Consider the following 12,552-nt stretch of genomic DNA (forward strand, 5'->3'; position numbering starts at 1 on the left):
GAGACCGCGAATTTCCAATGCAAGAAGTCGTTCAATACCTTAGCTTCCATGCACATGAACCATATCTATTCTGGCTGCTTCCCGGAGAGCACCTAGACATCTCCATTAGAACTTGTTTATCAAGACGTCGCGCCCACGGTAGGTCCACTATCAAGGCCAGCGTCAAGAACACTCGGTCGGCCTTTCGAGAGTTCCTCTAAAGAACTTGGTATGTGTGTCCTTGAGTGTCGAATGTTTACTACTTTTGTCGTGGCTGATGTTGTGCCGAACAAGGTCAAAGGTCTAAGGGTCGAGTTTTCACCTCAATATAAAGCCAGAGTCCTGACCAGCCGACTTTCCGCGATAATTCCCGTGCCTGCACCTCAGCATTGCCCCAACGCCAGAAGCATGGCACAGATAGAGTCGTTTGGCCCGAGGGTGACCAGCGTAAGCGTGAGTCTCCGTTCCTCGTGCTAACTGCCCATGTTCAGCTCACGCGTCATGGAGGCTAGTTTCCCTGGCCTCCTGAGGTGTCCGGTTTGGAGCGCATCGTGCTTTCTGCGCAAGGGGATTTGCAGCGCATCCTTAGGTGCGTCTTCGTGAATCCTTCCTCACGTTTCAAGGTCTGAGCCCCTTGACCAGCGCATTCTTTGCTCGTCCAATCTCTGTTGAGACGGCCTTCGCCCAAACATATACCCAGATGACCCTCGATGACCCTCGCGTGCCTCTTCCTGAGCCGAGTGACGAGGCCCTGTCCAATATATCCCCCAGTAGTCCTATATCACAGACCCGGCAGGTTCACCTCCAGTGCGCCGACAGAACAGTGTGCACAGCAACCTCAACCGTCAGGATCTCCTCCTCACGGCATGCCCACCTCTTCCTGGTAGAGAAGTACGCGATTGGACAAATGTTTCGCAAGTTGGGAACGATACCACAATTCGAGCTGGTCGAAGTTGGGATTGGCTCCCCTGATATTTCGCTGCCGGAAGGCAAGAGTACGGACGCGCACGCGACAGCGCAGCCACTTTGGAGGAGATACAGGCTATCAATCCCCGACTTCGAATGCGAGATCGTAGAGGTCTTCCCCTGCCGCGATATGTTTACCCATGGAGACGAATGGCTGCTAGATGATCGTGTTGAAGCGCGCCAACCCCCCGTATCATCAGGAACACAGCTGAGTACATCACAGACAGTAGATCCCTGCCGGTCGTCGCCGATGCTCGTTCTTTCCGTTGGCACTGGCTTTTTCCTGATGCTGGCCTTGCAAATCTTCCTGATTTCCACTGGTCGTTTATATTGTTGATTCACCCCCATATTCCTTGCCTAGAGACGACAATACCTTACCAGAATTCTCTCAATATAATCCTTTGTTCAGTTAACATCTATGGAAGGCAACTGGCTTCTTTTTTCGCTTCGGCGCCTATCACTTCAGGTATCCGGCGCTTGCGTTTACCTCCTACTTCTTTCCATTACCATCATCATCGCTGGGATGAACTGAGAGCTTACCGTCGACCTCGATGGAATCTCCGCCACGACTCCCACTCGAAATCCTCGACAGGATCGTTCAACTGGCTTTAGCTACTTTTCGTTCCAAGAATGATCGGGACTTCAACAGACTGGCCCCCATCGCTTCCTTCTCTCTGGCCTCTAGGACTTTCAGACTCATTGCTATTCGACGCTTCCTGGAGCATATGCGACTCGAAGGCCAAGGAAAGCTGTTCTGGACCTTATTGGACTCCCTGGAGGCATCGGGGACCGGGGGTTATACTTCTGTCAAGTGAGAAGCTCCAGTTCCCCAGACGATATATGCGCCTTTCTCATGAACTCTACCCCAATTGACTCCCAAACCTACATCTATGCGGTTCGCGGAATCCCCGTCGTAAGGGCACTACGAACTAACTCCAGAACATTGTCTTTCAACTATATGCGCCTTGATTCTCTTACTCGCCTTCAATCGTTCTCTGTCGACATGGACAACGAGGGACTTTCGACGCAACACCTGCTAATGAAGAAATTCCTCAAGTACCTTTATCGACCCACGACTGGATCTCTTCACTTCGCTCTCACTGCTCTGAAACTGACTTCTCTTGCTCGCATCGACGTCCCCTTGCTTCGCTTAATCTCTAAGAATACCCCTGCTCTGGTCCATCTCCACGTCAGCTGCACTGAACGACTCTGGTACGAATGCTGCTGGAATTGCTACACCGACAATGCGGAATGCTTCATTCACTCGCCCATCCCGGACATGTTTATCGACGCTGATGATCTCGCTGTGAGTCTCTTTTGCTACTGCCATTTCACAGATTAATTACACGTCATCCTCGTGGGTTAGAGACAATTTTCCTTGGCCCTAAAACCGTTGACGAAGCTAACCCACCTTCATATGGGAATCTTCCTCACTCAAGAAAGCTATTTATACGAGCACGTAGCTCACGCTAGATACGAGCAGTCATATCCTCCAGATGAGTGCGACGTATGCACGAAGACGACCCTCCAGACCCCCTTCATCGACTCAGACCTCTCAGATGATCATCCCCAGAATAACGCACTGGACATACTGGACCCAGCCGCAGAAATGGAGGCAATAGAACTGCGAGCCAGTTTGATCTTCGCGAAGAATATCAGGTCCCTCACGCGTATCAGCTGGAGCTCGTGGCTTGGTCAAAGGTCAAGTGTTGATTGGAAAGGAGAAGAAGAACCGACTGTTGATACACGCGGCGCACCGAATACAACGATCTGGATCCGCAGACATGCTGGGCGCGTGCGACTACGATCCGCACCTTGGTGAACACGAACAGACGAACGCGAATTTTTTGTTACCCTGACAAAAGAATGCATCTCTATACCTCAAACTGCCGCTTTGAGGTCGAATCACATTCCAAACCTCGTGCTGTTTCCTTGCTAAATTCTGCTCAATTATACATGTTTTACCATTATGTGTTCGTTACTTGTTTTGACCTTGCAATCATAATGGGCCTCAGTGGCCTCCCCCATGTCACACTTACAATGGGTGGCCGTAGCCCTATCCGGTAAAATCCTATGGTGGTGCGACCACAATGGCCACAGGGTCACTCGTGGCCACAGTCAGTTCGACTATAAACAAGACGATCTTCCCTTCCGACTGTTGACGCAACACCACTATCCGTGCTTCTTGTATCAGGAGACACCATGGTGACGGCTAAACGTTCGATCTCGGACTTCGAGCAACTTCGCCAGTTCTTCGATAAGCTGGCTGCCAACAAGTCGCAAACTTCCCTAGCCACTCGTGGCGACGACGAGGCCGATGCGCAGGATATTGCGAGCGTCCTGAATGGTATCGTTCCGCCCAGCCGTCTCCCTCGATTCGGAACGCGTAGCCTGCGCTTCAAGAACAAGAATGCTTCCGAGATATTGAATACAGACGACGCCTCTGACGACGCCTCCATCATCTCCACGGGAAAGTTTCCCTCCGAAGGAAAGCGATATCCGTTTACGTTCAAGTTGATGATCCACAAATTGTACGCACTGGAGGAATGGGCAAAGAAAGTCAGGGACGTGCTGGATATATCTCAGAAGCAATTTAGGCCTCTTGCTGAGATCGAGGAACGTGGAGAGGCAGAAGGGCAGTGCGACGCCGACAAAGGGTATGGAAGGGCGAGGGCCATGTCTAGCGCTGGAAGGAGGCCGTTGACGGTGCGAACGCGCACCCATTCCACAGCCGGCCACCTTGGTCGGAGGCATTCACCTTCACCTATGTCGCCTTCTCGCGTAGCGCCGCCATCGCCAACGAAGCTGTCGTCGCCGACAAAGAAACAATTCCCTCAGGACGAACACGTTCGAGCGATCAAGAAGCGATGCGTTGGGAGGCGCAAGTCTTCGAGCGCTGTAGGAGACGTCGCATCAAGCTATACTGGTGCCTGGGTATATGACGCGGCGGCTTCTTCGTTAGCGACATCCGATTCAATTTCCCGTCGCCGAGCTTTGGCCGGGGACAGTGGGAAGGAATCTATTAAGAAAGGGAAATACGGAGAGTTAGAGAATGGGAAGAAAGTGTCGGGGCACAAGCGGCGCGTGTCTTCAGCGGCGGGGGAATGGAAGAGCTGCAGACCCTTGAATAATATCAATACTACCAAGCCAACAGAAGAGGAGATTTAGGTTTACGCCCATCACGACTTTGTATGACTTCGACATCCTGTATAACTTTGCGCCGCCCATGTGTACATATGTAATTTCCGTTTTTTGACGGCGTCGCAATACCAAACATTCGGACCTTTTGCACTTGTAAACGACAAATGATCAGCTGCAAACAAGACAGCCTCCTTCGGGGATCCCTAATGGGCTTCCTTGGATCAAGGTCCGTCCATGTATTGAAGAGTGTCAGGAGTATCTGGCTGTCCAAGTGAGACGAGACCGCTGGGCCGCGTGCATCACCGAACGGGCTCGCCGCGGTTCGTGAAACCCATGAAGGTTATGATGCCCACCACTGGAAGAAGTTCAGGGGTTGGAGCGCGAGGGGAGATTGAGATTAGGGTTGGGGTAACGGTTTGATGTGGACCAAGTCGATGCATCCACTCCCACGGGAACAATCATTTAAGGCATCTATGGGAGACGGTAGATAGCAACACCACTGCGCAAATCTATAATCGTTGTAAGTCTAGCGCTTGTGGATAGAGCTATTGGTCCGAAATGAAAGGAATTTACTCAGGTCCTATGGCCTTGCCTCAACCTCAGTCGGAAAGCGTTCTTAGATGCGTGCGATTGGTGGTCAAGGTAATCCTCGTAGAACCCTACGATAAACTCTTCGGCCTTGAAACCGAAGCGGTTATACAACAGCTTGAAAAAGGAAACGGTAAGGTTACGCTGAATGTGGAACGGAGACTATACCATAGCGGGGTTGTTGGCCGAAACATGCAAAGATATATCTTTGCCCGGATTCATTGAGATGATGTGGTACAGCATATTCCTATCAATGAACATGTTTCATTCAAGCTTTATTGTCAGGTCAACGCATACTCACGTAGCTATCTTCGAACCCTCCCACCCAGTCTTCACGGCTAAATAAGTTATGTATGTCTCTTGAGGCGAGCTCAATATGGCGACCCCAACGACCAAGCGTTTGTAGCAGGCCACCACAGTGCAGCGCTCAGGCGAGTAATCGAGCGAGTCGCTTACTAAGTAGGAAGTAATTAGATACGAACCGAATGATCCCTGAAAACGTACCGCTGATCCCCGCCCAAAACATTTGGTGCAGAAGGCCATGGACCTGATCGAGATGCCACTCCCGAAGGCATGAATAGACAATCGGGGCTACAGATTCCGAGGGCTGGCGACGATTGGGGCTGATAGAGGGGTCGGTGAGCCACCGAACACTCGTGGGGATGACAGCGGCCTTTACTGCAGGAGCCTATAGTGTTCCCTCAGGTCCCCCATCAGGGCCATCCAAGGTGAAATCGTCTCGTAATCGAAAGCCAGAACCTTGTCCATCTGATGACTTGTGTTGCCGTGGTGCCTGCTGAGAAAAGAGGACTCGTATGGGGTCCGATCGATTTTGTACAATGCCTCGAGGATAGGAAAGGTTTGATGTGGTGTCGAGGACGGAGAAAGAGAGGAGAAATCAAGGATTTCTTTACCGTCTAGAGCTCCTGGGGTAGCCTCCAGTCTAGGTAAGCTGGCACCAGACAGCCGTCTTTCCTGTGGCGTTCACAGATGGGTGAGGATGGACTCCGTGATGATTCAGGTCGGCCACTCACCCGATCTAGTTTGAGTTTCCTTGTCACAACCGCTCGTTCGACAGACACAGTACTCGACTGCGCTTCTTGCCTAATGAGCGCAGATATCTCGTATTTTGACATACGGCGTACATTATTGCCCTAAACGAGTCAAGTCTCATCGCGTGATAAACATTTTGAATGGATTTACCTTGCCATCTACTTGCAGTGATCGCAGTAAATAATTGGCTTTCTCTAGAAGATAATCGGAGGGCAAAGGCTCCATCAACTCTTCGACTGAGGTTGGTTCAACCTCGCTTCGGCGTCTAAAGACTAAGTAGGGGTTGCCAAACGGGGTGTGGCCGGAGCATGACATATTATAACTTTTCGTACACATTTTGTCCTTGTCATTCTACGTTGAAGGCCAAGACGAGAGGGCGGTTGGAACGCAAGGTTCCTTCGAGCGCCATGGTAAACTCTTATAACGCAGATGGCAAGACTCGGGTTGATCCTGGTGCCGTGATAGGGTGTGTTTATCTCACTTACTTGTTCTTCATTTGATTCAGAAGTTTTGTAGAGAGCTACCGGCGTTCTCTCAGGAGGATACCCCTCCAGTGTCACCTGAGTCATGATGGGCGCAGGTCGTTGTTAGCTATCCCTTCCACAATACATTCGTCCCCCAAAAAGCTTACAGCGACATCAAACGCTCCACGAATTCCCTCTCTTTCATTTCATTGTACAACCTCCAGTTTGATGTTCCTTTCACTGGTCTGTATCCTAATCGCATTCGAATTTTCCTATGCAACTCCAACTTCTCTACCGTGTACAATATTTCTTGATCCCTTCGTATTTGTATCAATATGCAACAACTGCCCTTTATATTGGTATTAAGACGATTGCTTGAGCCCCAATACTCCTGCTTACATCGCCCGCTTGACCCACGCATTTCCCCAAGATCTGCTAGAATATCTGACATTGCGGGTGCTCTCATCGATCACTGCTACTTTCGAGGTTCTCTCCCAACATTACAAAGGATTGACCGAAGGGCAATGCCTTCTTTGTATTCGGTCCAATACTGTTGCCCACGCTTCCTAAGGTCTGCCATACTTAGTTGACCAACACAGCCTGCAGGTCACTGTCGGGGTGTGGCTAAATCACTTCGAGGTTTCCGACACCAACGAATATAGGACCTGATCTAAACACAGTCCCTCGATTCAACGGGCAAGCGTTAGGGGGCTTGTTCGTGTTAGTTACCACTCGGCCACTTACATAAACTGATTCCGAATTCGTTACTTCTCTCACTGCTTCGCAACCCGCTTCTTATTGTCGAGCTGAAGAGGCATCCAAGTACAAGGCTGCTGGGAAGCAGGAGGTCATGGACGATCTTGCAGAATATATTGAGGGCCGCTTTGACCTCACACAGTACAATACGATTTATGGACTTGGTGGTATCGGATTGAGCTGGATGGTGTGTAAGATGGTGAAGAACGGTAGACATGATCATGATATTACCAGTGACCGATCGTATACAAAGTTTAGTAGGATAGCTCGGTTAGTTTACAGTAGACGGATTTATTGTAAGTATGTTGTTGGTATGCTGTTCAATGCAGTGTACCATATACTTTTTGCAGCAGGGCGTCTGCCAGTTGAAGTCCTCTAACAGATTGGCAAAAGGACGCCCGAATTAGACGGAACCTGGATAAGAGTACCTTGCTTCATTGTACTCGAGTATTCGCGATGAACGTTGAATCAGTGGTTGCCAAGGTGGCACCAACCGTGAAGTAAACGTGCGCAGGCCGCTGATCTTATCGTATCTCCAGCGAAGATCAACCTCGCTCTGTTTTTTCTCTTCAGTTCGAAGAGCAGGCGATGCCGGACAAAGGGTTGAGGCGTGGCCAGCCATGAAGGTATACGTGAATCAGGTGCATCACTGTCATATGGCAATGGCCAATGGCCAATGTCAATGCAGTGTGGAATTCGGTAAGAGTGGCATTGGAGATATACCTTGATAAAGACGTATGGTTGGTACACGAGGTGCATCGGGATGGACTGTACATGCGCAATGAATTTGATGCTCCTATATATAGCTCATTTTCCATTTGCAGCGCGTTGGACTTCATGTCGGTCATCTCCACGAGGGGCTGGGAAGCAGAGGTCGTCACTAGAGTTAGTGCATGAGAAAGGGCGGAAATGGGGGTTCCGGTCTTTCCTCGGTATCCTAGTCTGCCATTCTCGAGAAGGAATGTAGATTTGTCTCACATAAAGTATGACGGTGATGGCCCCGCTCGTGTATTCAAACATGCAACGTGCACGATCGTGATCTATAGCTGTAGTACCCCCACAAGGCCTTTGAGGGTTCATGCTAAATGTATCAAGGCCGGCGTGGAAACTGGAGATTTGGTGAGACACGATAGAGATCAGCGTTACCTTGACGTACATAAGTACTTTATACACCCGGAGTGATGCCAGCAAATCGAACGAGGAAGAGTAGAAGGACCCTCGAAAGCCCAGACAGAAATCCCCGTAATCAAAAAATTACCATTGCAGATAAAGTTTGCGCGATGATGGAATGTGGTGTGGGGAAAGCAAGGAAGTGATCCACGAGGAAATATCAAAGGGTCAATTGTAGATACACTTAGATTGAGAAAAACATGTTGCCCCTGAAAGCAACGCCCCCACAACGTTGCCTATCATCAACCTCAACACTAGAGGTGTGTTATCGCCTTGGAGTCCATGGGCATGCCTTTACAGTAGGAGCAGCATTGAGTATATATGTTTCGGAACAAGGAACGACTTGACTCACCAGAGGGGTCTATTCCATTGGCAGCAAGGATGCGGTTATGTCGAATCAGACGAGCCTGATCAAAGCTAGGACCAATGTTAGCATCTTCAATTAACCTTGGAAGAAGCAGCGTACTTGACGCGTTCCCGCCTCATAATCTCCATAACCTCCTGTGTCCCCCGCTCGTCCAGCCCCGTCCTCGAATCGCCATCATGAATATTAGCTTCAATATCGAATGCCGAAGACGAAAGACCAGCGCTGGCCTGCTCGGAGAATGTGGAGAGAGGAACGTAGTTGTTCAGATGAGGAAATAATGCTCGCACGCGGGCTGGGATGTGCGGTACGACGGCGGCGCGGTAACGATATGTCACTATCGAAAGGTTAAATGATATAGGTCCAAGTTGTCGCCAAAGGCTGCTTACGCATAACAAGTAGTACAGAAAGCGAGAATAAGGAGAGGTAAAGATACATGTCTGGAAATGAAGGAGTTTGTTTTGCGAATTATGGATCTGAAGTGAGTGCGCTGTCCAGCATGCGTAGAACACCGCCTTGATCAGCATGTTGTCGTAGAATCACGTGAGCTTACGACTGCTTTACGGCTGTTGCGCGCCAAAACGTTCAATTATCTCTCATCTTCTCGGAGTTCAGTCGCATTCAACACCTGTTGTAACACCATATCCTTATTATCTCACCAAATTATATATTTTTGCTTTGGGGTCAAATATGCCCCTTCTCGAAAGCCTTCAGGTAGTATACGCTCAGATCCATGATGCTTGGTACTGAAATCCCTTGGTATAGACAGAGTTCTGCCCGCCACTCGATACTGCTCTTGTCGCCATACTGTTCCACGATTATGACACGGGAGAACACAGCAATCAACTACACGAACTGTACTCGATCCTGCGTGACTTGGCGGCGCAGGCGAATCTAGAGGAATCACGGCTGCAGGATGAGCAGGGCTGCTACGATGCGGATGCTGTAGATGGAGAGAACGGCGAGACGACAAATTCAGAAAGCACGGCAGCATGCCTCTTCGGAGATGCTTCTAGTACGACCACCTCCAACGATACCTCCCTTTCACCGTCCGAGGCTGGCTCGCAATCGCCACAAGATTACTCATTCACGTCCCCAATTGGGTTCCTACAAACTATCCTACCTGGAGTACCCTTAAAGACTATAAAGGCAGCATTGAAAGATGCAGATATTGAAGGCGATCATGAAACGACCGAGGTTGAAATGTGGGATGTCATTGACGGTATTTTGTCAGTTCAGTATATTCAAGAATTGGAAGAGAGGGGTATAGTGGCCCTTGATGAGGAAGAGATGGCAGGTGTCAACTCTATTACCGATGGCGTTTGGCGAGTAGCGGGAGCAGGCAAGAGGAAGAAAGGGAAAGAGCCACAGAAGCGCGCGAAACCGCAGGTCTCGAAGATCCTTACTCTAGGGGACGTGCGTCAACATCAACCCACCCGGAAGCGTGGTAGCTCAGGTAACTGTTACTCGACCGTATTGGATTGGTTATTTACAGTTGTCTCAGCCCCGCCGCCGCCGGCATTCGACCCATGGGCACAGATTTCTTCAATTTGTAGCCATTTATCGACTCTAATTCCATCTCAACCTCCATCATTCTTCAACTCTTATTTCCACTCGCCTTCACACAGCACTCCATACAGTGCACTACGCGCGGCACTAGCAACTATCTCTGCGAAGCAAGGCCCTCCACAAGATGGTCCCTCTACGGCCTCTCTGTTGGAGATAATCCTCCCCTCGTACCCAGACACACAAACTACCACTCTTCAAGACGATATCAACATTTCTATATCTGCCACTGGTTCTGCTGATAGCGCCATTGATCTTGTGAAACTTCTACGGGAGTTGGACAATGACTACGATCATGGCAATGGCGATAGAGGGATGGCTGTATATCATCAGAATATTGTACCAATATCTCGTACGCCGCCGTCGTTCCCGCCGCCAGTGCCGCCGCCCCCAATACGGCCGATGATGTCTCAGCCTTCGTCTCCTGTTCTCCCTAAATCCCCACGGCCAGATCCCTTAGCCTGGAAATATATACCGGAGCGCAAGGTCCCTCACCTCAATCCATTAGCGCTGAGCATTCCTGCGTACAATCCCCATGGGCAAGGTGGTAAGGGAAAGGCTTCGAAGTTGAGGCAAGCTGGAAACACGTTCGGAAAAGGCGGCAAAGGAGATGTTGGTGAACTAGGCTATCACAACAGTATGCGAAGCCGGTATATAGATCAACGAAACGAGATGCTACGCAAGGCTGCTCAGATGTGGCAGAAGGCTCCAACTAGAGGCGGCGCTTTGTATTACGCTGAACAGGTTACCTCTCCTTTGGTTTGCTTTGTAGTCAAACCATCTGACTTCGTGCTAATAGGCTAGAGAATTCCAAGAGCTTGCCCGTAAAGCGGCCTTAAGTGCCGCTAAAGAGGTTGTAGAGGCAAAAAGGTGGGTCCAATACTCGTATTGGATGCAGGCGTTGAATTTACGTCACCAGAGTGTCTACACCGAAACAGGATACCATCGACCTACACGGTACTTCCATTACCGAAGCGGCCTCAATCGTTGAGGACACTCTGAAGTGGTATAATGCTTCGCCTGGTATGTCATTCTGCACTTTTGCCTACATGCCTCTGGTTAATAAACACCATGATATTTTCCCACCCTGTTTCGCTGTACTCCATGACGAAATAAAATCGAATGAAGCGAAACCCCTGCGTATCATCACTGGTCGCGGGAATCACTCTGTCAATCAGGTAGGGGTCCTAAAGCCAGCGATACGTAAAAAGCTTCAACAGGAGCATTGGGATGTCAGGGGATGGGACGGGGGGTTAGTTGTTCTTGGAAAGAAATGATGTATGTTTGCTGCTAAGACCCTTGTGTGCTGTAAACTCGGCCTTTCTTACTCGCCAACGTTTCAGCACCCTTTCTTCTGATGGTAAATCCCCATTCCTCCAGGCTACATGTAATTCTATTGTACCTTTCCGTTTCTTATTCATTTTAAAATCCGCCGTCCACCCCGTTCCAGCCTATTCTGTTGTCATGATTCGCGTCCTTTGCCCACTGTTTATGAGGTTGATATTTGTGGCCGCCCACGAGGCACCCACTAATTTGTTTCATGTGCCGCCGCCTCCTACATAGTCTTCAACACACTAATATTGAGCGTTACGTTGAGCATTGAATGTTGCAGTCTTGTTGATTCTTAATCTAACACGCGACGAAGGAACTTTGCTGCACAGCGTTCATTGTACTAAGGATCAAATTGACACGACGTAGGGCCGTAGAAAGCTAAATCTGTCGACACATCTAGATGCTCCCGCTCGACCACCCTGGTACCTATGTCACTTGTAGTCTTCAGCATCCTTACATATGTGGAACGGCGCGCATCATTTCCAGAAATGATACCTGGCAGCAAGTGGCCCGCCACATCTGCAACGTTCCAAACGGAGACAAAACTTGAATGATACGAACCTGCAGGCTTGACGACCGATCGTGACACGAGCCTGGGTATAAGGCATCCCTGGTACTATACTTACTATGCCAGAACGACTCGCCCAATCCTTCGTTTAAGAAAATGACGTCGCGAGTTATTGCTCTCCAAGTACCTGTCCTTGCCCCAAAAGCCATGGGCGGATCGTTTAGCCAATATTTGTATGTGGGGGATGTCCATGGGAGTAGAAATCTATTGTAAAACTTCTAACACAAGGCAAACATGGTTACTAGCGTGCGCCGTGCGCCGTACGCTACCAAAGATTCCTTTTAGTCGTTTCCGTCAGTTCATGAATAAATACGTGGAACGGGGCTAGAAGATCGACAGATCGCACATGGCGACACATGAAGAAACAGGAAATATGACCACGAGGCTCTCAAGGGATTTCACCACTAAACAAGATCGTAAATCGAGCGGGCCAAGCGGACGACAAAGACCCCGGGGACTCAGCTCTTTATGCGATGGAGGCTAGTGGTGGCTACGGTTACAGTTGATAGCACCTCCTGAAATTGATTGTCTCCACCTGCCTCCGCATATATAAATTATAAATTGATGAATGATCAAAACTAAATCAATGGTATACGTTGAAGGGT

The 12,552-nt window shown here is 49.6% G+C and overlaps 6 protein-coding genes across 6 annotated transcripts; 4 read left to right on the plus strand and 2 right to left on the minus strand.

The window, feature by feature from the left end:
- Nucleotides 1-387: 387 nt before the first annotated feature.
- PC9H_006413 (uncharacterized protein) lies at nucleotides 388-1,282 on the plus strand (the record flags this gene model as incomplete). The annotated part of the gene is made up of 3 exons (XM_036775961.1): nucleotides 388-432; nucleotides 492-568; nucleotides 622-1,282. The coding sequence occupies 3 exons, from the start codon at nucleotides 388-390 to the stop codon at nucleotides 1,280-1,282; spliced, it is 783 nt and encodes a 260-aa protein (XP_036631980.1).
- Nucleotides 1,283-1,798: 516 nt separating this feature from the next.
- On the plus strand, nucleotides 1,799-2,767 carry PC9H_006414 (uncharacterized protein; the record flags this gene model as incomplete). The annotated part of the gene is made up of 2 exons (XM_036775962.1): nucleotides 1,799-2,251; nucleotides 2,312-2,767. The coding sequence occupies 2 exons, from the start codon at nucleotides 1,799-1,801 to the stop codon at nucleotides 2,765-2,767; spliced, it is 909 nt and encodes a 302-aa protein (XP_036631981.1).
- Nucleotides 2,768-3,147: 380 nt separating this feature from the next.
- PC9H_006415 (uncharacterized protein) lies at nucleotides 3,148-4,113 on the plus strand (the record flags this gene model as incomplete). The annotated part of the gene is made up of 1 exon (XM_036775963.1): nucleotides 3,148-4,113. The coding sequence occupies one exon, from the start codon at nucleotides 3,148-3,150 to the stop codon at nucleotides 4,111-4,113; it is 966 nt and encodes a 321-aa protein (XP_036631982.1).
- Nucleotides 4,114-4,659: 546 nt separating this feature from the next.
- On the minus strand, nucleotides 4,660-6,042 carry PC9H_006416 (uncharacterized protein; the record flags this gene model as incomplete). Its single annotated transcript, XM_036775964.1, has 7 exons — nucleotides 4,660-4,791; nucleotides 4,843-4,921; nucleotides 4,976-5,129; nucleotides 5,179-5,297; nucleotides 5,354-5,649; nucleotides 5,709-5,828; nucleotides 5,878-6,042. 7 exons carry the CDS (start codon nucleotides 6,040-6,042, stop codon nucleotides 4,660-4,662), a joined length of 1,065 nt encoding a protein of 354 aa, XP_036631983.1.
- Nucleotides 6,043-8,371: 2,329 nt separating this feature from the next.
- Nucleotides 8,372-8,919, minus strand: PC9H_006417 (uncharacterized protein; the record flags this gene model as incomplete). The annotated part of the gene is made up of 4 exons (XM_036775965.1): nucleotides 8,372-8,409; nucleotides 8,470-8,534; nucleotides 8,584-8,818; nucleotides 8,871-8,919. The coding sequence occupies 4 exons, from the start codon at nucleotides 8,917-8,919 to the stop codon at nucleotides 8,372-8,374; spliced, it is 387 nt and encodes a 128-aa protein (XP_036631984.1).
- A 252-nt stretch (nucleotides 8,920-9,171) lies between these two features.
- Nucleotides 9,172-11,324, plus strand: PC9H_006418 (uncharacterized protein; the record flags this gene model as incomplete). Its single annotated transcript, XM_036775966.1, has 4 exons — nucleotides 9,172-9,195; nucleotides 9,247-10,791; nucleotides 10,847-10,917; nucleotides 10,967-11,324. 4 exons carry the CDS (start codon nucleotides 9,172-9,174, stop codon nucleotides 11,322-11,324), a joined length of 1,998 nt encoding a protein of 665 aa, XP_036631985.1.
- Between the last annotated feature and the right edge of the window lie 1,228 nt (nucleotides 11,325-12,552).

The sequence above is a fragment of the Pleurotus ostreatus genome (assembly GCF_014466165.1).
Source record: "Pleurotus ostreatus strain PC9 chromosome Unknown scaffold_4, whole genome shotgun sequence".
NCBI classification, from domain to species: Eukaryota; Fungi; Basidiomycota; class Agaricomycetes; order Agaricales; family Pleurotaceae; genus Pleurotus; species Pleurotus ostreatus.